The 25,631-nt window shown below is 34.1% G+C and overlaps 2 protein-coding genes across 2 annotated transcripts; one reads left to right on the top strand and one right to left on the bottom strand.

The window, feature by feature from the left end:
• The first annotated feature begins 1,133 nt into the window (after nucleotides 1-1,133).
• Nucleotides 1,134-4,288, top strand: LOC107762029 (pentatricopeptide repeat-containing protein CRR2, chloroplastic-like). The gene has a single exon (XM_016580337.2). The coding sequence runs from the start codon at nucleotides 1,618-1,620 to the stop codon at nucleotides 3,493-3,495; it is 1,878 nt and encodes a 625-aa protein (XP_016435823.2). The 5' UTR covers nucleotides 1,134-1,617; the 3' UTR covers nucleotides 3,496-4,288.
• Nucleotides 4,289-19,997: 15,709 nt separating this feature from the next.
• Nucleotides 19,998-24,202, bottom strand: LOC107794347 (O-fucosyltransferase 20). Its single transcript, XM_016616827.2, has 6 exons — nucleotides 23,457-24,202; nucleotides 23,197-23,365; nucleotides 21,690-21,779; nucleotides 21,189-21,472; nucleotides 20,843-21,101; nucleotides 19,998-20,737 (listed from the first exon to the last, which is right to left on the bottom strand). Exons 1-6 carry the CDS (start codon nucleotides 24,047-24,049, stop codon nucleotides 20,507-20,509), a joined length of 1,626 nt encoding a protein of 541 aa, XP_016472313.1. The 5' UTR covers nucleotides 24,050-24,202; the 3' UTR covers nucleotides 19,998-20,506.
• Between the last annotated feature and the right edge of the window lie 1,429 nt (nucleotides 24,203-25,631).

Raw genomic sequence — 25,631 nt, 5'->3', positions numbered from 1 at the left:
TTTGGAGTGAATTATTTTCCCCTTGAAACACTAACACCAGTTTCACAATATGAGGTATTTTACACGCGCGCCACATCAGCACCATGTCAGCGACCATGTGGGGATACCTTAAAGCCAGGATCATCTATTAAACAGAGCTTTAGCACTGGAGTTTTTGTGATTTTCTCTTTATCTTTCTGAAGTCATATGGCTTCAGGTTCTCCTTCACAAGCCAGTCTTCTCCTTCAGAAACAATTCAAAGGGGAAAAAAAAAGACTTCATATGTTGTTTGCTGGATACGTCAGATTTGAGTTAGGATTTTCGTAGATTCGCTCTTATTGTTTAAGTTAAGACTCCAAAACTCTTAAGATTTCACAAAAGAATTGCTAAAAAATAACGAATAGAAAGAGGCGGAAATTGAAAGTGCAAGACATTGAATGGTTATTCAATTGGCCTATATGTGTTTCAAAGCTTTTTCATAGATTTAAATTCCTACAGCTGCTTCTTAAAATTCTTCCAGTAAGTCTAGTTGAAATCTGAGTATATTTTGTGGAGTCTATATCTGAAATTTGAAGCAATTTAGTGAAGGATTTGGGTGGTTTCGACTTGGGGAAGGATTTGGTGAAGGATCTATGAAGAAAAAAGGGACGGGGTGAGAAAAAAGGAGAAAGAAGAGGGGGCCACCTTTTTGTTAAATGTACGTGCTTACAAGTTTTTTTTTCTTATTCTCTTGCCACATCAGCTATTAGGAGTAAAAATAATTCACTGTAAATGCGTTTAGGAGGGGTTAAGAAATACCCGTTTAGTTTAAGTATTCAATCAAATTTTTGGGACAAGTTTAGGAGGGACTTTATGTATTTTTCCTTTTTTCAACAATACACATGCATTTGACATGTATCTCACGCATGGATATGCATAGATATACAAGGGATACACACAGGATCTTCATTTGATACATATGAGATATACAAATGATATATATAGGATACACAAGGGATACACATCTTATCTTCTTCCATGTTCATCTTTTAATTTGGTGTTCGGCTCAAATTTCAATTCAAACTACCTCAAATCTCCACTAAATCATCTTAAAATTGAGATTCAAACGATTTAAGATGTACCTAATATATTTCATCATTACCCGCTCGAAATAGATTCTAATTTTGAAAACCAAAATTTTCAAATTCAAATTTAAGTGAGCTTCAATCACCAACTTAGGACCTAGCATCACCATCGAAGCACCGTACAGGTTTCAGGTACCATCGTTGGATTTCTGGTCTAAGGCATCGTTGGGTGTCGTCGTTTCTGTTCGAGTTCCGGCCAAAGTTTATTTCGGATTTTCAATTTCTGTAAAAAGCTTTGGTGGAGGACCATTTTAAAAAAACATCTCTAAAATTTTTTTTTTTGCAATTCAAGCCCAATTTTCCCGTTGAAGTACAAAAACTATTGAAAACAATATTTAACAGAAGAATCTAAATTAGTAAACCTTCTTACTGTTCCCACCTGTTTTCTGTCATCTTTATCATCATTTAGCACGACATGTTTGGAAGCTTTTGGCTTTCCCGCCTTTTAGTATTTGTTACAACCACTACTATTTAGAAAAAAATTCATTCCTTTTTCTCGTACCAAAATTTTCAAATGCTATCAATTATTGCGAGATGGTCGGCTCGTAAGGGTAAAATCACCTCTGCTCTTAATCCGACAGAACACTTAAATAATTCATTCCCTTATATTAGACACATTATTATTCAACTTCATCACTATCATCAACACTCATTTTCACAAAACCCAACTCAACATTACGCCTCTCTTCTCCAATCTTGCATCGCTCGGAAAGCAGTTGAGCCTGGAAAACAGCTCCACGCGCATCTCTGCCTCACGGGTTTAGGCTACAACATTAATTTGGCAACGAAGTTGGTCAATCTATATTGTGTTTGTGATAAATTGTCGAATGCCCATCACCTGTTTGATAGAATTCCTAAAGGAAATATTTTTCTTTGGAATGTTTTGATTCGTGGGTATGCTTGGAATGGACCTTACCAGGCTGCAATTTCTTTGTATTATCAAATGCTTGATTATGGGCTTGTTCCTGATAATTTTACCTTTCCATTTGTGTTAAAAGCGTGCTCGGCCTTGTCAGCGATAGATGTGGGGAGGGATATTCATGAACACGCAAAAAGAACGAAGTGGGATAAGGATGTTTTCGTGGGTGCTTCCCTTATCGACATGTACGCTAAGTGTGGTTGTGTTGGTAGGTCGAGGCTGGTGTTTGACAATGTTGCGGAGAGGGATGTAGTTGTTTGGAATTCAATGCTTGCTGCTTACTCACAAAATGGTCACCCTGAGGATTGTTTGTCTTTATGTGGTGAAATGGCATGTGAAGGTGTTAGACCTACGGAGGCGACCTTAGTGACTGCTATTTCTGCTTCTGCTGATGTGGCGGCCCTTCGACAGGGAAGGGAGCTTCATGGGTATAGTTGGAGACAGGGTTTTGACTCTCTGGACAAAGTGAAGACAGCACTCGTGGATATGTATGCCAAGAGTGGGTCTGTGAATGTTGCTAGGATCTTGTTCGAAGCACTCGAGGAGAAAAGAGTTGTTTCTTGGAATGCAATGATCACGGGATATGCAATGCATGGTCATGCTAATGCAGCACTTAGTTTGTTTAATCAGATGGTTGATAAGGCTCAGCCAGATCATATAACTTTTGTTGGGGTTTTATCTGCTTGTAACCATGGAGGTTTGTTGAATGAAGGGAAAATGTATTTTGATTCAATGGTAAAAGATTACGGAATTGAACCAACCATTCAGCACATTACATGCATGGTTGATCTCTTAGGTCATAGTGGTCGCTTAGATGAGGCTTATGGACTTATGATGCAGATGAAAGTTATTCCAGATGCTGGTGTCTGGGGTGCGTTGCTTAATTCGTGCAAAATCCATGGTCATGTGGAATTTGCAGAATTGGCATTGGAGAGGTTAATTGAACTTGAGCCTGATGACGCAGGAAATTACGTGATTTTGTCAAACATTTATGCCCAAGCAGGTAGATGGGAAGGTGTTGCAAAGCTTAGAGAACTAATGAATGAAAGAGGTGTAAAGAAAACCATCGCGTACAGTTGGATCGAAGTTAAAAACAAAGTACATGCATTTCTCTCGGGGGATACCTCTCATCCTATGTCTGATGAGATTTATGCAGAGCTAGATAGTTTGGGAGCACGAATGGTACAAGCTGGTTATGTACCAAACATTACACCTGTTTTCCATGATGTGGAAGATGACGAGAAGAGCAGAATGGTCTGCAGCCACAGTGAAAGGCTAGCGATTGCTTTTGGACTAATTAGTACACCCCCAGGGACAAAGCTCTTGATCACCAAGAACCTCCGAGTTTGCGAGGACTGTCATGTTGCAATCAAGTTTATCTCAAAGTTAACAGAGAGAGAAATCACTATCAGAGATGTCAATCGCTATCATCATTTCAAGGATGGCCTCTGTTCTTGTGGAGATTATTGGTGAAACGGGTCTAGGAATTTGGGTGTTGACAAGGGAGATGAGAAACCAGTTGCTCCTTGAAAAAGAATTGGCTTTTCTAACTGCGTGAAAGGAAAATCATTGATTGTGTTGGCAAAACACAAAACTCCTTAAATGTGATCCTGTTCTTGCTGTCAATAAGGAAACAGTTATAATTGGGATTCTGAAGTTGCATGGCAAAGAGATATTGGGTTGGCCAATGTAAAGATTGGATCTTGTAAGGAAAACGTTAGGATGTTGAAGAGAACTCTGATTCATTCCTGCACTTAATCTTTGTTGCCACACCTCACTTCACGTCAAACATCAGCTACTCTTGCAGCTCACATAGATTCGCCATGAGATAGTTAGTGGCCTTACCCTGTATATCTCAGTGGTGAATAACATGGCCAGTGTATATCTCATTCATAGGTACTTGTAACTGCGATCTGTGATGTATTTCTTTGTCAAACTCCTAAGGCTGAGGGGAAAGTCAGCATTGTCATGGTCAAATGGCCAAAAGACCAATTCAACTATATTCTCATCAAAGGTATTTATCTCAAACAGCTGGTCATGAACGAAAGCCTCTATCTTTGAATAACATCTCTCCAAGCAAACCACTGGCCATGTTATTTTTAGCATGCTAAAACAGGTACTCCATCTATCTCAATTTGTTCAGCACTACATTTTTTTTTGTCCGTCCCAAAAAGATTGATAGTACAAATTTATACTAAAAATTTACTTTTCACTTGTGCCTTATTGAGATGTTTCTTTTATGAGTTGACATGATTTGTCTGGACCTTATGAGAAGTGTCTTTTGACTTTTTTACACATTAAGGATCCGTTTGGCCATAGATTTTGTCAAAATAAACTTGAATTTTATTTGGCAAACACATGTTTGGCCATATATTTTGCCAAAATAAACTTGGGTTTTATTTGGCAAACACATGTTTGGCCATATATTTTGCCTACATTTTGGCCAAATCTCAAGTCCCAAATCCCAAAACCAGCTAAGCCAAAATATCACTATTATATTTTTTAAAAATTGCCCCAAACTTTTGTATTTTATAAAAGAGTCCACCATTTATTATTTTGTAACGATGTTGCTTCGTCTTCTCGGTCATATGATAGTGTATCATGTAGTTCATTATAAAAATAATAATTTTGTATCAAATTTATTTATGTTCAGGATTATGGTTTGCGATAATATAATGAATATTATTGATAATGGTACTGTTGGGTATTTGTGATAGTTTTTAGAACTTGTGGGTATAAGTCATGTTTCATGTTTTTCCAACCAAACTTCACCCAAAACAGATGTCCAAACACATTTTTATCTTCAAACCAAACTTCACTCAAATTAGATTTTTCAGAATAAATTTGGGAATCTATGGCCAAACGCCAGCTAAGATTAGGGTAAAGGGCCAGATATACCCTTCTACTTTTAAAAATTATTCACATTTAACGTCCGTTATACTACATAAAAATACCCCTAATTTTCAACGGAGGTCCACCATGGCAAGCTAAAATACAAGTGTCATATTCTAACTGGACGACTTTATTTAATTACTCTCTCTGTTTCAATTTATGTGAACCCATTTGATTGAGCACGGAGTTTAAGAAAAGAGAGAAGACTTTTTAACTTGTGGTGTAGAATGAAACACATATATTTTATGTTGCTATAAATCATTGCATAAAGGTAAATTGATTCCAAATAAGTAAAGAGGTCATTCTTTTTAGCATAGACTAAAAAGGAAATAGGTTCACATAAATTGAAACAGAGACAGTATTATTTAACAAAATTTCTTTTTCATTTGAAAATTTTATTCTATTTCTTTTTCTTCTTTTTCTTTTTCCTTTCTCTTTCTTTCTTCCTTTCTTTTTTGTAAGTGTTTCGTTGGTTGTTCCATTCCGCCATTTTTCTTTACTTCTTTCTTCTTCTTTTTTCTTTATAGAGAAATCTGATGGTGGGACTGATACTAAACAGAATGAAGGCAAAGAAAAGAGAATTTAAAGTAGGTTAAAGGTTGAGAGAAAATTTTGGTTGGTCGGAAAGCTTAAGGTCCGGCGGCACCATTTTTTCCGGCAAGATTTTAAGTGTAGTGCGGAGGCTTTTTTTTCATTTTCAAAAGAAACAAGATTTCCGACCAGAAAAAAACCACCAGATCCGAAGTATCAATGACATTCGTTAACACCCAATAAAAATATCTAGCAAAATGTATTATAGCACTTATCTTTGACCAAGAGCTTAACTTTGCAAATTGCAGCAATTGCTCATAAAGTGCGAGCCCCAACTTGGCTAATGTCAAGTTTCTCAATAGTACTTCTGATATCATAATTGAGATAGAGAAAAAAAGATAAAAAGAATGAAAGAAGAAAAGAAGAAATGGTGGAAAGAGAAATGGCAGTGACAAAGGACTTAGAAAATAAAGAGAAGAAAAGGAAACAGAATGAAATTTTTCAATGAAAAAGGATTATTTTTAGATAATAACTAAATATAAATATCCAATTAGAAGATAACACGGGTATAGTATGAACTTAAAATTTGATCTCCGTTAAAAATAAGGATATTTTCATTAACTTTGCTAACGTCTAGGGTATTTTTGTACGTAAAGTATAACGAAGGTTAAATATAAATTATTTTTAAAAGTAAAGAGATATATTTGGCCCTTTACCCTTATAATTACGTGTCAAAAATCCTCCTTTATATTTTAAACACCATATTTCGTCAAAATGGGGCTGAGGGAGTATTAGTTTGTAGCTCTAAACTTGTATCATTTTGGATTCACAGCCAGGAATCTTGTTAGAATTAAAAAAAAAAACTGAAAAAGGAGAATATCTATACATCAAAGCGGCCTGGTGACATAAGCATCTTGAAATAAACTCCTATAAATTGATCATTGTTCCTGACATATCATTACTAACATTACCATTCACAAATATGGTTCTAGTGGGGGAGTCAAGAATTTCAGTAAAAGGGTTCAAAATATAAAAAGTAAATATATGAAGAAATCAAGGGGACTCAACATCTTTTATATATACATAAAAAATAATTTTGGCTTAGTATATATAGTGTAACTTTCTGGCGAAGAATGAACCACCTTCCTGGCTCCGCCCGTGCCGGGAACATGATCGAATTGTAGCAATCTGGGTTACATATATCTCCACGTTTGATATTTCTGGTCACTCTTAAGTGGGTCAAAAACCTTACTGCAAATAAGTCCATATTCATGTCATGGCATATCATCAAAGGTACAACGTAAGATTACGTAGTTTGCACATTTGGAGTAGCATTGATGAGATGCCATGAATAGGATCTATTTGGATTGGTTCTGATTTCTGATGGATGGATGTAGTGTTCCTTAAGGATCTTTATATAGGCGATTTGAAAGGCTTAGCAAGAAATTACAATTAATTTGGCCTGACCCAATTGGGTATCTTATTTATATTTCGGATTCAGTTTGTTGGCATAATGCACATGGATATTAATGCATCTCCAATCCATTTATTTTCAAAATCTACTCCGTAGATTGAAAAATAAATTACTACTAATATCTTATTTTTTTCATAAAAAAAGTTACTACTGATTGATGCATAATCAAGTTGTTGTTTAACAAGAGTGGGAACGGAAGGAGAGGAATGGATCTTATAGATAAAAGCGATCGTGCAAAAAATTGGTAAAAATGATATGTGTGTAAGTTTGCAAATCAAACATGAAACTAATAAAATCAAAGAAATTAGAATATTTTCTCTCAAGGGTATTACAATGAACACCGCAATCATGAAATTGTATTCTCGGGGTGAGGTTTTTGATTAACTTTAGATTGGTGAATGGTAAGACCAAATATGGATGTTTAACTTAATTACATATTTAAGAGTAGGAGGTGAAGTTGTAGATTAGACTATAGTTAGAGGATATTTTTTTTATTGAAGGATAAAATTCAACAGAGATGAGAGTTGAAGTTGGAGTAGGGTATGAATCAAAGTATCAAACCTTTTGTAATGATTCCAATTTATTGAACATAAGTAAGAAAGAACGACAATATTAATACTCTAGCGAGTAGTCGTACCCGCGCGATGCGCGGTCAATATTAAAAAATATTAATTAAATTGTGATGGGGTTTGTTTGAACAAATTAGATCGTATTGCTTTAATAAATTTCAATTGTCATCTTATTTGTCAATGTGATATACCCAATAATAAAATCGCTAATAATTTAAGGGACTTATATAGTCATTGAATAACTTTTTTATTCTATATTTTTCTTTATTCTATTATCCAATGTTTAGTATTTTTACATTATTAATAGAAATTTTTACTAGCATATTACTTTGTTTAATATTTTTGTTTGCACGCTTTCTTTTTGTAATATAAGAGAAGATATATATATTTTATTAATCTTGAAATATTTTTTATTTTAAATTTTATTCAGTTGTTGTCAATAATATTATCTGAATTTTAATGAATAAAATCTCTATTAAATTAAAGGGTCTTATATAGTCATAGAATAACTTTTTTGTTATGTATTTTTTTATTATATTATCCAATATTTAATATAATTGCATTGTTAATATAAATATTTATTAGCATATTACTTTATTTAATATTTTTGTCTACTACTTTTTTTGTAATATAATAAAAGATATATATTTTATTACTTTGCAATATTTTTGTATTTTAAAAAAATTTCTATTGTTCTCAATAATATTATCTGAATTATAATGAATAAAATCTCTATTAAATTAAAGAGAGTTGTATAGTCATTGAATAACTTTTTTGTTTTGTATTTTTCTTTATTATATTATCCAATATATAGTATTATTGCATTAAATAGAAACTTTTATTAGCATATTATTTTGTTTAATAAATTTGTATACTACTTTATTTTTATAATATAATAGAAGATATATATTTTATTACTCTTGAAATATTTTTTTATTTTAAATTTTATCCTATTGTTCTAAATAATATTATCTGAAATTTAATGAATAAAATCTCTATTATATTAATAAGACTTATATAGGAATCTAATAACTTTTTTGTTGTGTATTTGTTTTTATTATATTTTTCAATATTTAGTATTGTTGCATTGTTAATAGAAACTTTTAGTAGCATATTACTTTATTTAAATTTTTGTATGCTACTTTCTTTTTATAATATAATAGAAGATACATATATTTTTAACTTTTAGTTTAATCTATTATTCTCAAAAATATTTTTAGAATAAATAATATTTTTATTTAAAAGAAAACATAAAATATATTTTTTTTTAAAAAAGAAATTTTAAATTGGCAGTTCTTTATTATATGGTTATTTTAGTTTTTTATTTTAAAATGATTTAAAAACTCCAACTTGAAAATACTCTCCAATTTGAAAGGATAAAATATTTTATTTTATTATTTTATAGATATTTAAATATAAAAATAATAACCAATAACTAATTATTAACTACCTAGGCCATGTGGTATTTTTCTAGGCTACCACTTGGCTTAAGGAGAGGGGTTTTTCCTCTCCTTTTAATAACATATAATTTAGTATTATTGCATTGTTAATAGAAAATTTGATTAGCATATTACTTTGTTCAATATATTTGTATACTACTTTATTTTTATAATATAATAGAAGATATATATTTTATTACTCTTGAAATATTTTTTTATTTAAAATTTTATCCTATTGTTCTGAATAATATTATCTGAAATTTAATGAATAAAATCTCTATTATATTAATAAGACTTATATAGGAATCTAATAAATTTTTTGTTGTGTATTTGTTTTTATTATATTTTTCAATATTTAGTATTATTGCATTGTTAATAGAAACGTTTAGCAGCATATTACTTTATTTAAATTTTTGTATGCTACTTTCTTTTTATAATATAATAGAAGATACATATATTTTTAACTTTTAGTTTATTCTATTATTCTCAAAAATATTTTCAGAATAAATAATCTTTTTATTTAAAAGAAAACAAAAATTATTTTTTTTAAAAAAAGAAATTTTAAATTGGCAGTTCTTTATTATATGGTTATTTTAGTTTTTTGTTTTAAAATGTTTTAAAAACTCCAACTTGAAAATACTCTCCAATTTGAAAGGATAAAATATTTTATTTTATTATTTTATAGATATTTAAATTTAAAAATAATAACCAATAACTAATTGTTAACTAAATAATTAATTATTAACTATTTAGGCCACATAACTTTTTTTTAGTCTGCCACTTGCTATTAATATATAGATTGGATGCAATTAGGGTTTCGAAAGAAAGAATTAGAAGATTAACTACTAAATAGACGATCATGAGCTTCATATCAGCCCTACCGAAGGATGGTTTCGAAGATGAACGAGGAAAGTGAAGACAAACAAGAGAGAAAAGATGCGATATATGAGAGAGAATGAATCAGAAACAGATGGAGAACCAACAATAACAACTACGCCTTAGTCCCAAACAAATTGAGCTATATGAATCCTCACTTTTCTATTTAAGCTCAACTCAAGTTATCATCGTACCAAAGTGAAAACCGGATGAAGATGACGAGAGTGAAGCCATCAGAGGTAGAAGGAAAAGAGGATGATGAAAAGGGCTCTAATGAGGAAGAAAAGAGTGAAGACGCCAAGAGCCCATTGATTCTTGATACCGAGGAAACGACTGAGAGTTCTTAAGATGTTGATGTCCATGGGAAAGTGGAAGAATTGTTACAGATAGTACTTTAAGTTGGATTGGTAGGAATCTACAGCACTTCAAAAAACATTGTACCATAAATATGCAAGAGATATCTATCTGGTTCAGTCTTTGGGTCGCTTGTTGGTGACATATCTCAGATGTGTTTCTAGGCATTTATTGGGCCTACCAATCTGCCCCATCAACTAAGGGTAGAAAGGTATGCAGAGGTTGATCTTTACTTATAAAGCAGTGAGCTCTCTCCAACGACAACAACAAATACTCTTATTAGTGGGGTTTGGGGAGGGTAGTGTGTGCGCAGACCTTACCCTTACCTTTAAGAAGGCAGAGAGATTGTTTCCGGTAGACCCTCGGCTCAGGAAAGATAAAGGGAAAGGGCAATGACGAGCAAACCAATCAAAAAACCAAGAGAAAACACAAAACTAACACTAAGTAGTGCAATTAGAAAACCAAAGCGAAGGTAACAACAAGTAATACCAGAAGTCTAGGAATACGAAAATACACGAAAGACACTAAATCTACCTTAACAAACAAGGACAACTACTAACCATCTACTGTAATTCTCAACCTCTACACTTTCTTATCCATGGTCATGTCCTCAGTAAGTTGGAGCATCGCCATATCCTTCCTAATTACCTCTCTCCAATACTTCTTCGACCTGCCTCTACCTCTCTGTTAGCCCTTCAAGGCTAGCCTCTCACACCTCCTCACCGGTGCATCTGTGTTTCTTCTCTTCACATGCCCGAACCATCTAAGTCTTGTCTCCCGCATCTTGTCCTCCAAAGAGGTCACGTCCACCTTGTCCCGGATAACTTCATGCATTCCTAATTCTGTCTAACCTAGTATGCCTGCACATCCATCTTAACATTATTTTTTCAGACACCTTCATCTTCTAGACATAAGAGTTTTGACTGGTCAACATTCTACCCCATACAACGAGCTCTCTACAGAATAAGCTAAAAAAATCATATCTTTATCAAGTACTATATTAGAGGGCATTCGTGCCAAAGATAGTCTCCGATCACATGGGGTGTCCACAAAGATATGCAAAGATATTTTAATGAATGGGAGGTGGAGTAAGCTGTGGAATTACTATAATTACTGGGTACATACAGTGTTATAACATTACTGACGGTCAAACGGAGGTGGTCAATCGATGCCTCGAAACTATTTGCGCTGGTTTGCACACGACAAGCCAAAGTCATGGCTTTAGTATCTACCTTGGGCTGAATACTCTTTCAATACTGGTTACCATTCTTCAGCCAATATGACCCCTTTCAAGATTGTGTATTGAAGAAAGCCACCGCCCTTGCATTCCTTTGTTCATGGTGAAACTAAAATTGTTGACCTTGAACAGCAGCTCGTGGAGAGAGATCAGATGTTAACATTACTACGTTCCAATCTCTTGAAGGCACAATCCAGGATGAAATCTCAAACTAGTTCCAAGCGGCGTGGCTTATCTTTTAATGTGGGTGATGATATCTTCCTTCGTTTGCAACCTTATCGGCAGAAGAGTTAAGCCAAACGTCCTAATGAGAAGCTTTTTCCTCGATATTTTGGCCCGTACAAAATTGTGCGCAAAGTTGGTCTTGTTGCTTATGAATTGCAGCTGCCTCAAACATCCAAGGTTCATCCCATTTTTCATGTTTCGTTGCTTCGCCCTGCTCGTGGTTGTTCTGATGTTACCTCTCCACCACCCTTACCACTTTCGGGTGAATTGGAACTCATGTTGGAACCTGAAAAAGTCTTATCGCATCGTTGGGTGAAAGAATCTAGAGTGATAACTCTGGAACTACTTATTCAATGGCGTCATTGTCCTATTGAAGAGGCTAGTTGGGAAGACTATGACCTGCTTGCTGTTCAATTTCGTTCTTTCTGCCTTGAGGACAATGCATCTTTTCGGGGCACTAATAGAGTCCTAATTCTAAAGACTTATTCTAGAAGAAAGTATCAGCAAAAGAATAAAGAATTGAATAATCTTGATGAAGTACAACTGCTGTAGTTTTTGAAATGCACATCTAATGAAACTGTTAACCAACAACTGTTGCCTGGAACTGCTCCAGCAGTTTAGTCTATTCTTAGTTTTTAATTGTCTAATCTTATCTTATTATGTGGTTCTATAAATATGTAATTAGTACTAGTTATTTAGGCATGTTCTATCATAAATAAAAGTACTTTATTTGAAGCCTTGTTCTCTCCATATGGATAACTTTATTGGTGTAATTGTGTTTAAGATTCTTGCACAAACTATTACCAATAATATTAACTTCTTTGTTCTATTTCTTCTATTATCTACTTCGGGTTACTATCATGTCGATTTTGAAAAGAAGGAATAATTCCTCAGGAATGTGCATGCCAGTTTCAATGGTAGTGCCAGGCTTCCAGTAATCAGGGATCACGCCTTGTGGGACTGAACCCATTTGGTCATTCCACCTTCACACACTTGAATACTCAGCTTCAGATTTACTTTTGGTGGGTTGCCCAAGTCGAACCCTGCTCCGTATGGTATCCATTTATAGCTTTTTGCCTGTATCAACCCAAATTTCTTATAAAATTACCTCGAATTTATTTTAAATAGTTTGATATTTTCTTCAAATTTTTGTTGCCCAAAATGTCAATTTACAAGTTAGAAATTAAGAAAGTATAACAAGGTCATGGAAATAAATTTGAGCTTCACTTGTTAAAATATACTCCCTTAGATTCAACTTACTAACAACTTGTTTGGATGGTTCTTATGTATCGTTTCATAATGTATCGTATTGTATTGTATTGTACTGTATCGTTTTGATGTATACAATGTTAGGATAGATTGTATTGTTTGACGTTGTTTCATAATGTCATGCACCAATAATATAAATAATAAACTTACAATATTATAAAGAAAAAGTAAGGTACGAGGTAATATTATTATATAAAAAGGTAGGGTAAAGGATAAAATATGATTATTTAATAACAAAAAAAGGGTAAGATGAGAGAAAAATAACGAAACGACGCGACCACACCAAATCGGTCGTTCCATAAAGTGGCACTTCTCATCGTTACGTAATGATGGATTTAAACGATACGATACAATAACATTTAAGTAACAATCAAAACAAACATTATATTTAAAGTAATAATACGGTACAATACAACAAGTAATAACCATCCAAACAAGCTGTAATTGCCTACCTTATTTTCTAGACTACCAATCACACTTATTATGATTGTTACGTATACGTAAGTTATAGCATAAAACTTTTTTTACATTATCGGTGTGTATATGTTAAACTCTTCAAATATTATTGTAATAACTTCATTCGACTCTCTTTTAAAAAAAATGTGAATTAATACATTTTGGGATGATTGAACACTAAATCAAAGAAGTTATATCATCAATTTTTATTTTTATTTTTGGAAAAAATAGCCGATATACCTCGTAAAGCTCAGATATCGGCAGCACCACCACTCGGTCAGTAGAAGTATGGCAAGGTAGCCATGGTACTAGCTGTGTTGATTGATCTTGATGATGAAGTTTCCATATAGGCAAGAACTCGTTTATAATCACTCAACTTATCTCAATCTTAATTCTTAAATTAGTAGGAGCTGACCTTATGAATCCTATACATCCATTATATTCCTCACAGTTCAGGTCCTCGTGTTGGTTGGCAAGGTTGTAAATGATTTAAAGAATTTATTGTAATTATACCAATATATTATTATTGTTGCGACAATCTTTTTCCTATATTCGAGCTTAGAATCAGCTGTACTTTGTGAAACACAGAGACAGAGTTTAATGACAAATATGCAAGTATTTATCTAGGTCATTTCCTTAAAAAAACAAAAGGAAGTACCTGGTATCATGCACCAATAACTAATTATTAACTACCTAGGCCATGTGGTATTTTTCTAGGCTACCACTTGGCTTAAGGAGAGGGGTTTTTCCTCTCCTTTTAATAACATATAATTTAGTATTATTGCATTGTTAATAGAAAATTTGATTAGCATATTACTTTGTTCAATATATTTGTATACTACTTTATTTTTATAATATAATAGAAGATATATATTTTATTACTCTTGAAATATTTTTTTATTTAAAATTTTATCCTATTGTTCTGAATAATATTATCTGAAATTTAATGAATAAAATCTCTATTATATTAATAAGACTTATATAGGAATCTAATAACTTTTTTGTTGTGTATTTGTTTTTATTATATTTTTCAATATTTAGTATTATTGCATTGTTAATAGAAACGTTTAGTAGCATATTACTTTATTTAAATTTTTGTATGCTACTTTCTTTTTATAATATAATAGAAGATACATATATTTTTAACTTTTAGTTTATTCTATTATTCTCAAAAATATTTTCAGAATAAATAATCTTTTTATTTAAAAGAAAACAAAAATTATTATTTTTTTAAAAAAAAATTTTAAATTGGCAGTTCTTTATTATATGGTTATTTTAGTTTTTTGTTTTAAAATGTTTTAAAAACTCCAACTTGAAAATATTCTCCAATTTGAAAGGATAAAATATTTTATTTTATTATTTTATAGATATTTAAATTTAAAAATAATAACCAATAACTAATTATTAACTAAATAATTAATTATTAACTATTTATGCCACATGACTTTTTTTTAGTCTGCCACTTGCTATTAATATATAGATTGGATGCAATTAGGGTTTCGAAAGAAAGAATTAGAAGATTAACTACTAAATAGACGATCATGAGCTTCATATCAGCCCTACCGAAGGATGGTTTCGAAGATGAACGAGGAAAGTGAAGACAAACAAGAGAGAAAAGATGCGATATATGAGAGAGAATGAATCAGAAACAGATGGAGAACCAACAATAACAACTACGCCTTAGTCCCAAACAAGTTGAGCTATATGAATCCTCACTTTTCTATTTAAGCTCAACTCAAGTTATCATCGTACCAAAGTGAAAACCGGATGAAGATGACGAGAGTGAAGCCATCAGAGGTAGAAGGAAAAGAGGATGATGAAAAGGGCTCTAATGAGGAAGAAAAGAGTGAAGACGCCAAGAGCCCATTGATTCTTGATACCGAGGAAACGACTGAGAGTTCTTAAGATGTTGATGTCCATGGGAAAGTGGAAGAATTGTTACAGATAGTACTTTAATTTGGATTGGTAGGAATCTACAGCACTTCAAAAAACATTGTACCATAAATATGCAAGAGATATCTATCTGGTTCAGTCTTTGGGTCGCTTGTTGGTAACATATCTCAGATATGTTTCTAGGCATTTATTGGGCCTACCAATCTGCCCCATCAACTAAGGGTAGAAAGGTATGCAGAGGTTGATCTTTACTTATAAAGCAGTGAGCTCTCTCCAACGACAACAACAAATACTCTTATTAGTGGGGTTTGGGGAGGGTAGTGTGTACGCAGACCTTACCCTTACCTTTAAGAAGGCAGAGAGATTGTTTCCGGTAGACCCTCGGCTCAGGAAAGATAAAGGGAAAGGGCAATGACGAGCAAACCAATCAAAAAACCAAGAGAAAACACAAAACTAACACTAAGTAGTGCAATTAGAAAACCAAAGCGAAGGTAACAACAAGTAATACCAGAAGTCTAGGAATACGAAAATACACGAAAGACACTAAATCTACCTTAACAAACAAGGACAACTACTAACCATCTACTGTAATTCTCAACCTCTACACTTTCTTATCCATGGTCATGTCCTCAGTAAGTTGGAGCATCGCCATATCCTTCCTAATTACCTCTCTCCAATACTTCTTCGACCTGCCTCTACCTCTCTGTTAGCCCTTCAAGGCTAGCCTCTCACACCTCCTCACCGGTGCATCTGTGTTTCTTCTCTTCACATGCCCGAACCATCTAAGTCTTGTCTCCCGCATCTTGTCCTCCAAAGAGGTCACGTCCACCTTGTCCCGGATAACTTCATGCATTCCTAATTCTGTCTAACCTAGTATGCCTGCACATCCATCTTAACATTATTTTTTCAGACACCTTCATCTTCTAGACATAAGAGTTTTTGACTGGTCAACATTCTACCCCATACAACGAGCTCTCTACAGAATAAGCTAAAAAAATCATATCTTTATCAAGTACTATATTAGAGGGCATTCGTGCCAAAGATAGTCTCCGATCACATGGGGTGTCCACAAAGATATGCAAAGATATTTTAATGAATGGGAGGTGGAGTAAGCTGTGGAATTACTATAATTACTGGGTACATACAGTGTTATAACATTACTGACGGTCAAACGGAGGTGGTCAATCGATGCCTCGAAACTATTTGCGCTGGTTTGCACACGACAAGCCAAAGTCATGGCTTTAGTATCTACCTTGGGCTGAATACTCTTTCAATACTGGTTACCATTCTTCAGCCAATATGACCCTTTTCAAGATTGTGTATTGAAGAAAGCCACCGCCCTTGCATTCCTTTGTTCATGGTGAAACTAAAATTGTTGACCTTGAACAGCAGCTCGTGGAGAGAGATCAGATGTTAACATTACTACGTTCCAATCTCTTGAAGGCACAATCCAGGATGAAATCTCAAACTAGTTCCAAGCGGCGTGGCTTATCTTTTAATGTGGGTGATGATATCTTCCTTCGTTTGCAACCTTATCGGCAGAAGAGTTAAGCCAAACGTCCTAATGAGAAGCTTTTTCCTCGATATTTTGGCCCGTACAAAATTGTGCGCAAAGTTGGTCTTGTTGCTTATGAATTGCAGCTGCCTCAAACATCCAAGGTTCATCCCATTTTTCATGTTTCGTTGCTTCGCCCTGCTCGTGGTTGTTCTGATGTTACCTCTCCACCACCCTTACCACTTTCGGGTGAATTGGAACTCATGTTGGAACCTGAAAAAGTCTTATCGCATCGTTGGGTGAAAGAATCTAGAGTGATAACTCTGGAACTACTTATTCAATGGCGTCATTGTCCTATTGAAGAGGCTAGTTGGGAAGACTATGACCTGCTTGCTGTTCAATTTCGTTCTTTCTGCCTTGAGGACAATGCATCTTTTTGGGGCACTAATAGAGTCCCAATTCTAAAGACTTATTCTAGAAGAAAGTATCAGCAAAAGAATAAAGAATTGAATAATCTTGATGAAGTACAACTGCTGTAGTTTTTGAAATGCACATCTAATGAAACTGTTAACCAACAACTGTTGCCTGGAACTGCTCCAGCAGTTTAGTCTATTCTTAGTTTTTAATTGTCTAATCTTATCTTATTATGTGGTTCTATAAATATGTAATTAGTACTAGTTATTTAGGCATGTTCTATCATAAATAAAAGTACTTTATTTGAAGCCTTGTTCTCTCCATATGGATAACTTTATTGGTGTAATTGTGTTTAAGATTCTTGCACAAACTATTACCAATAATATTAACTTCTTTGTTCTATTTCTTCTATTATCTACTTCGGGTTACTATCATGTCGATTTTGAAAAGAAGGAATAATTCCTCAGGAATGTGCATGCCAGTTTCAATGGTAGTGCCAGGCTTCCAGTAATCAGGGATCACGCCTTGTGGGACTGAACCCATTTGGTCATTCCACCTTCACACACTTGAATACTCAGCTTCAGATTTATTTTTGGTGGGTTGCCCAAGTCGAAACCTGCTCCATATGGTATCCATTTATAGCTTTTTGCCTGTATCAACCCAAATTTCTTATAAAATTACCTGGAATTTATTTAAGATAGGTTGATATTTTCTTCAAATTTTTGTTGCCAAAATGTCAATTTACAAGTTAGAACTCATATATATTAAGAAAGTATAACAAGGTCATGGAAATAAATTTGATCTTCACTTGTTAAAATATACTCCCTTAGATTCAACTTACTAACAACTTGTTTGGATGGTTCTTATGTATCGTTTCATAATGTATCGTATTGTATTGTATTATACTGTATCATTTTGATGTATACAATGTTAGGATAGATTGTATTGTTTGACGTTGTTTCATAATGTCATGCACCAATAATATGAAGAATAAACTTGCAATATTATAAAGAAAAAGTAAGGTACGAGTTAATATTATTATATAAAAAGGTAGGGTAAAGGATAAAATATGATTATTTAATAACAAAAAAGGGTAAGATGAGAGAAAAATAAGGAAACGACGCGACCACACCAAATCGGTCGTTCCATAAAGTGGCATTTTTCATCGTTACGTAATAATGGATTTAAACGATACGATACAATAACATTTAAGTAACAATCAAAACAAACATTGTATTTGAAGTAATAATACGGTACAATACAACAAGTAATAACCATCCAAACAAGCTGTAATTGCCTAGCTTATTTTCTAGACTACCAATCACACTTATTATGATTGTTACGAATACGTAAGTTATAGCATAAAACTTCTTTTACATTATCGGTGTGTATATGTTAAACTCTTCAAAATATTATTGTAATAACTTCATTCGACTCTCTTTTAAAAAAAATGTGAATTAATACATTTTGGGATGATTGAACACTAAATCAAAGAAGTTATATCATCAATTTTTATTTTTATTTTTGGAAAAAATAGCCGATATACCTTGTAAAGCTCAGATATCGGCAGCACCACCACTCGGTCAGTAGAAGTATGGCAAGGTAGCCATGGTACTAGCTGTGTTGATTGATCTTGATGATGAAGTTTCCATATAGGCAAGAACTCGTTTATAATCACTCAACTTATCTCAATCTTAATTCTTAAATTAGTAGGAGCTGACCTTATGAATCCTATACATCCATTATATTCCTCACAGTTGAGGTCCTCGTGTTGGTTGGCATGGTTGTAAATGATTTAAAGATTTTTTTGTAATTATACCAATATATTATCATTGTTGCGACAATCTTTTTCCTATATTCGAGTTTAGAATCAGCTATTACTTTGTGAAACACACAGACAGAGTTTAATGACATAAGTAATATGCAAGTATTTATCTAGGTCATTTCCTTAAAAAAACAAAAGGAAGTACTTGGTAGCATGCACCACAACCAACTCCATTCTTATAGCTTCTAGGATGCGGCAGTAACCAGGGGCAAAAACAACTTGTCCCGAGCCGTGTCACATGACATTGCTTCCTCGAATTTTTCTGTATTAAATATGTATATATAGATAATAAACAAAATGAAATTTGGTTATAAAATATAAAAAATGATATTGCTTGTCATATTGACAAAAAATTCATGTGTACCAACCCGTCATTAAAATATCTGCCATACTCTGCTTAACCACAAGCTCCATCTGATCAAATTTTGCAAGTTCAAAGGTTTTAGCAGTTGGAGGAAACAACAGGGTAAAGTGGCAACCTGCTTGTTATTCCTTTGCCATCAAAGGTCTTATAATAGGTAGCTTTAGAAGCATAACTATGACTGTAGCCTAGAACAGGCAGAAGAAAAATCATGCAAAGAATACTATAAACATGTCACACAGGATGGCCATGCCTTTTTGCTCACTAGAAGATGAAATTTAAATGGATGATGAAAATGCAGGTATGAGAAAAGAAATATTCAAAGTACCATATGGTTTTGGCTTCTGACCCAAATATAAAAGTTTGGTTCATGCCAACTTTGTATTAGTTTTCATTAGCTTTTACGCGAAAAGAAATATCCAAAGTACCATATGGACAAGCTGGAAAGAAAGGAACTACTGATGTTTGAACGATACTTCATCTGCAATATATACACAAGAATGCAAATGTCCGCACCTGTTAGCTTGCTGGACTAACTTGCAAGATGTATATAACTTAAGACATACTGCCTGATGTTAATTACTAAAGTTTGATTATGTATCATAAAAAGGATTTTGACTTTTCGGCTGCAAACATCTAGTAAATCAATAAACACTTCATTTCGATTTCACAATAGATCTGCAATATTAGTTTAACTATGGACGAATAAAATTAAATATTAATGTACAAGTACCTCCAAAATTTGTACAATTTTCAATTTTGTACATATATTGCATATACATCAACTGTGGTGGATTACATAGATGTGTAAAGAATGAATTGAATAAATGACATCTTCTTTCGCTAAACTAATAATTCATCTTTGCCTAGCTTTCCAACTTCAAAAGAAATTGACTTACAAAGAAAGAAGCAAGAAAGAATATGAAGCTGTATGTGTTGTTGCTTTTGAATCAGAGTAACCCTCTGCATCTGCATCTGCATCTAAGTGTTACAACCTCTGCCGCCTTAAGGGCCTCTGAACAGTGATGCCCTCTTTGTGGAATTTAAGAGAATATCTTGAGGGAGGCCTCCCTCTGAACAGATGCAGCTAGCAGGAAGTTCCTGATTCACATTCTCAATGATTCTTAAATCATCGCTTAGAATGTCTGGTTAGCTGCGTGCCGTGGGAAAGGAGTTACACGGAGGAATGGATAGTAGTAGTGTTGCACATGCACTCTGGGACAGGGTACTTTGTAACATCCCTTCCTGTCTTCCTGAGTTCCGGCTGACCTAACGAATCTTTGTGCAAATCCAGTATAATTCTGTTGAACTCTGTCTCAGAGAGAGATGAGTTAAGAAAATGTGGGAGCATTTGTCTCTTATTAGGAGTGATAGTCTTTTTGTGCCCAGCATAGGCCCTGTGTCCCTATTGCAAAAAACAACCACAATCAACGATATAAAGGAAGCTCATAATAATGCGGGACCAATGTTCTGAACTATTAGCAAGAAACATATAGACTGGAGGCAGTACCTGAATGGCATGGCCCATGTTTCCACCATGAGATGGCATGAAAACGTCGCTGTTCTCCGACACTATGTAGTCAATAGCAGCCATAAGTGATGCCTTCTTTGCAAATGGCTCAAGCTCCCCAGTCAAAGCAAGATCCTCTTTGTTATAGAAATGGGGAAATTCCTTGGTCAATGGCTGCAGGGCTTCTTTCCCTCCCAACGGAATTCCACCAGCCCAATATATTCTAGCACCCTTTGGAGCTCCCAGAGCCTTGATCAACCTAAACAAGAGATTGCAAATTTGTTAAAATCAGAAATATGTTCAAAGTGCTTCAACAGAACACTTTCTCATGAAGTTTGACACTTGCCTTGTAACTTCCAATGCGTTCAAAGGGCAGAGACCAGCAAGTTTTCTGTCATGGTAGGTCATGTTTGACCTTGAAGTTAAGAGGTCAGGTCTGCGCTTCCGCTCATTGTTTATAATTTCATCATACTCGTGACTTAAACCAGGAAGACATCCAGTCCTCACCCACACATCCTTCTCCATTCGCAAATGAAGAGCAAGATATGGTCCCTTGCTCCTCATCCTCTCTGTAAGTTTGTTACCGAGCTCTAAGATTGATGGGTTAAACCTCAAAGCATGAAAAGCCACCTACAAGTTCACAGAGGATTATATTAGAAGACAGCACATTTTTAGAATAATGGCGACAGAAAAAGTTGGGTGGAACATCCAGATTAAATAGCCATTTGCTTGTTACTCCTATAAACTAGTTAAGGAGCAAGTTTCACAAAACATTCAGAAAGATTGTGTCCCATAATACACTAGAATAACACGCATTTAACCATAGAATAATGAAATTTTAGTTTACCTTGCCACGAAGTTTCTGAAGATCAGATGGTAGATCCTTAGATAGCCTTGAGTCAAGACCTCGCAAAAGAAGAACACCATCTCTTCTAAGCTGCAGCAAGATCAAACAAAACTATAAGTACAAGAACCTTCGGCGTCTTCTAGAAACAATAGACAACTTGTTTACAATCACCTTTCACTAGAGATTTCAGTTAGACAAACCAACCTAATGAATGGAGCTATACACCAATGAAATATCCTTTTCGACAAGCCTAAGATTCTTTTTTTTGGTTAAATACTAACCTGTGGTGTTAGGGTAGGTGTTGTATTAAGCAAAAGAGAACAGCAGGGGACTAGACGGCTAGACCTTACCTCAGAATACAACACAAGAATGGAAAACCAATCCCTTCTTAACTAGCCTAAGATTTGAAGTAGTATTTATATCTTAATTTTTCAGGCATTTATGACCAGTGTAAGAGTATATCTCTAGCTATCGTAGAGTTAATTCTAAGACCTTGCACAGCCAACTAAAAAACTACAAGTTGAATGACTGTCAAAGATCAAACTTTGAAATACACCAAAGCATAAAAAGCAACCTCCAGAGGCGGATCTATGTAGTTGATTTGGGGTGCCACGCCACCCGATCGGTCGGAAATTTTTTTATATATGTACCGGTTTACATTGAAACGATTAGATATATAAAGCTTGGCACTCAAAGTGCAAAATTGACTCCAGGTGCCATGGCTAAATTGCTGAACCTCGAAACTAAAGGACTCAACATCGATTCCCATTAGTTTTTAAAGCGAGTTCCCTTATCTGTGTTCGTGCATATTCCGTTTTCTTTCTTTTCTTTCTCAATTTTAATTCTTTTTTAATTTATGCATCTTTGTATGTCCTTTCTTTATACAACCCCATTTTATTATGTATTAAATTATATTTTTCCTTCCGTTTTTTTCCAAAATCTTCAAAATTTTGTGTGAATGTGATCTTTATTATTTTCTCTATTTATCCATATAATGTTATTCCCTGATTTCCAAAATTTTTTAAAATGATGGCATCAATACACATAATATTAATTTAGTCATTGAAGATTGAAGGGGTGTATTTGCTAATTTAGAAGTTTATTTTTATTTTATATTTTTAATCACATTATTCAATAGAATTTAAATCGATAGAATTAGATTGAATTAGACAAAACTTATTCAATTTGGTGATCACTTATTTATTTATGCACCAAAAATCTTGTAAATCAAAATAAATTAATTTAAAGTGGATCGAACCAACGGAATCGAATCAATTCAAGACGGATTGCACCGACTAAATGTATACTCAATCCAATCTCCTTCACTAATGGTAGAAAATGGCACCCGCAGTCATCAAATTCTAGATCCGCCACTCGCAATCTCCAATTATTGCTAACATATAGTAGCAATATGGACTTACTAAATATCATAGATCATAAACTGAACAGAGCTAAGATACCAACAAAAGAAAAAAGTCTTTCCTTAAGACCATCATCTTTTTCTCACCTTTCTGGTATAATGTGAGCGTATCCATTGAGGGGAAGCATAGAGTGGAGTGTGTTTCTCCTCCACTGGCCTTGTCATAACATGTATAGACGGAAGCGATGAAACTATTCGCACGTCATTTGCCAAAACTTTCTTGAAATGATCCATGTCAAAAATATCAGAAAACTCACTGCAACCAAGCAAAAAACAGACCATACCTTAAGAAATTTAGCAAAATCCATTTCTGGAAAAATACACAGAAATTAGTTGAAAAAAGAAACCTTTCGTCACCCCAAATAGGATTGACTTGGAAAATGGGAACAACTAAAGCAGCGCCAAGAATTCTTGCAATGACAACAGCATCAACAATCTGATTTCTCTGCTGATTCATTCCTCCAGAAACTACCACCATCAGATACTTATTCCTATCCTTCAAAATCTCCACACTTGCCTTTCTGTACTTTGCACTAAATTCCAAACAAGGCATGTAACCCAACCCATCAGGTTGTTTCCAGAACTCACTACTCTTTTCATTCACAATACTTTTTTCATTCACAGCAGCAATACTGAGCTGAGGAGCAGTAGAGATTTGACCCTTTTCTTGAGAAATGGGACATGGGTATTGTGAGAAAGGATCAAAGTTGAGCCACATATTTAACAATATCCCAACAAAAGCAAAGAGAAAAAGCAAGACAATCCAGAATCTTGGATTAGTGAGCAAAAGCTTCAACTTGGAAGGATCAGTAGTCTTTGTCTTTTTCTTGGGAGCTTCTTCTAGTAGAGTTTGAAGAGCTGAAGAAGAAAGTGAATTGATTATCTGCGACGGCACTGCAATGTAACATTGATGCTTCTTGTTGCTTTTTGATACACCCATCCCAAAAATACACAGACAAGATTGTGAACTCTAATTGATATAGTATTAAGAGAATATTTTCTTGGAAAGTTTCTAGAGAAAGAAAATGGGTAAGCAGAGAGAGAGAAAATGGGTAGCTGGAAAGCTAGAAAAAAGGACTGCGGGAACAATGAACAATGCGCGTTTGGTATTGGAAGTAAAAAAAAAAAAAGGGGGAAGTCAGAGAAGGTAGGCGTGTAGTGTCAGATGGCTTTTGTTTTCTTTCCTTCTTTGCCTTTTCCTTTGGGGAACGAAAAGGGCTGTGAGATCTCAAAAATATCATATTTGTTATAAAATAAAAGCAACTTAGTAAAATATGAACAAGATATATTATTATATGAAATAAAAATAATTTAATAAAACATGAACAAAAAATGGAAATAGAGAGAAGGAAGAGATTTTCTTCTTCAATTGTGGGTATTTTCTTATCTATTACAAGCCTTTATATAGGCATGAAAAAAAAATATGTCATTAAATATGTCATTAAGCAAAGAAATATGTCATTGAATATGTCATTAAGTATTTGAGAAGATCATGGAGGAAGAGTAGACATCTACCATAATTTGATTTTTCTTATAACACTCCCCCTTGGATGTCCATAGATAATGTACCTCGTTAAAACCTTATTAGGAAAAAACCCTATGGGAAAAAAATTCTAGTGAAGGAAAAAGAGTACACATGTTTAGAAATCCGCCTTTTGGTTGCCTCGTTAAAAACCTTGCAAGAAAAACCCAGTGGGACAAAACCTTGTAAGGAAAAAAGAGTACAACGCGTATTAACTCCCCCTGATGAGAGCATCAATTCACATCCTTGAGCCTTCGCATCCCAATCTTGTACACTAGTTTCTTGAAGGTTGACGTCGGTAGAGATTTGGTGAACAGATTAGCCATATTATCACTTGAACGGATCTGTTGTACATTGATATCACCATTCTTTTGAAGATCATGTGTGAAAAATAACTTTAGTGAAATTTACTTTGTCCTATCCCCTTTATAAATGCTCCCTTCAATTGGGCTATGCATGTTGCATTGTCTTCATACAAAATTGTGGGTAGTTTGTCACACTTCAAACCATATTTGTCTCAAATAAGGTGTATTATAGACCTCAACCATACACATTCTCGACTTGCTTCATGAATAGCAATTATCTCAGCATGATTAGATGAAGTGGCCACGATTGATTGCTTAGTCGATCGCCAAGATATGGCAGTGCCTCCATATATAAACACATAACCTATTTGAGATCGAGCCTTGTGTGGGTCATATAAATACCCAGCATCGGCATAACCAACAAGATCGGGACTACAATCATTGCCATAAAATAATCTCATATTGGTAGTCTCTTTTAGTACCGCAATATGTGTTTGATTCCATTCCAATGTCTCCTTGTAGGAGCAGAGATATATCTTGTTAAGACATTAACTGAAAAAGTTATGTCAGACCTTGTAATGTTAGAAAGATATATTAGTGCACCAATTGCACTAAGATATGATACTTCGGGACCAATAAGCTCTTCATTATTTTCATGAGGTCGGAATGGACGTGCTTTATCCATATATAATTGC

The sequence above is a fragment of the Nicotiana tabacum genome, chromosome 4, assembly GCF_000715075.1.
Source record: "Nicotiana tabacum cultivar K326 chromosome 4, ASM71507v2, whole genome shotgun sequence".
Classification (NCBI taxonomy): domain Eukaryota; kingdom Viridiplantae; phylum Streptophyta; class Magnoliopsida; order Solanales; family Solanaceae; genus Nicotiana; species Nicotiana tabacum.
Note: the sequence above shows the minus strand (reverse complement) of the source record. Positions and strands in the feature narration are given on the sequence as shown.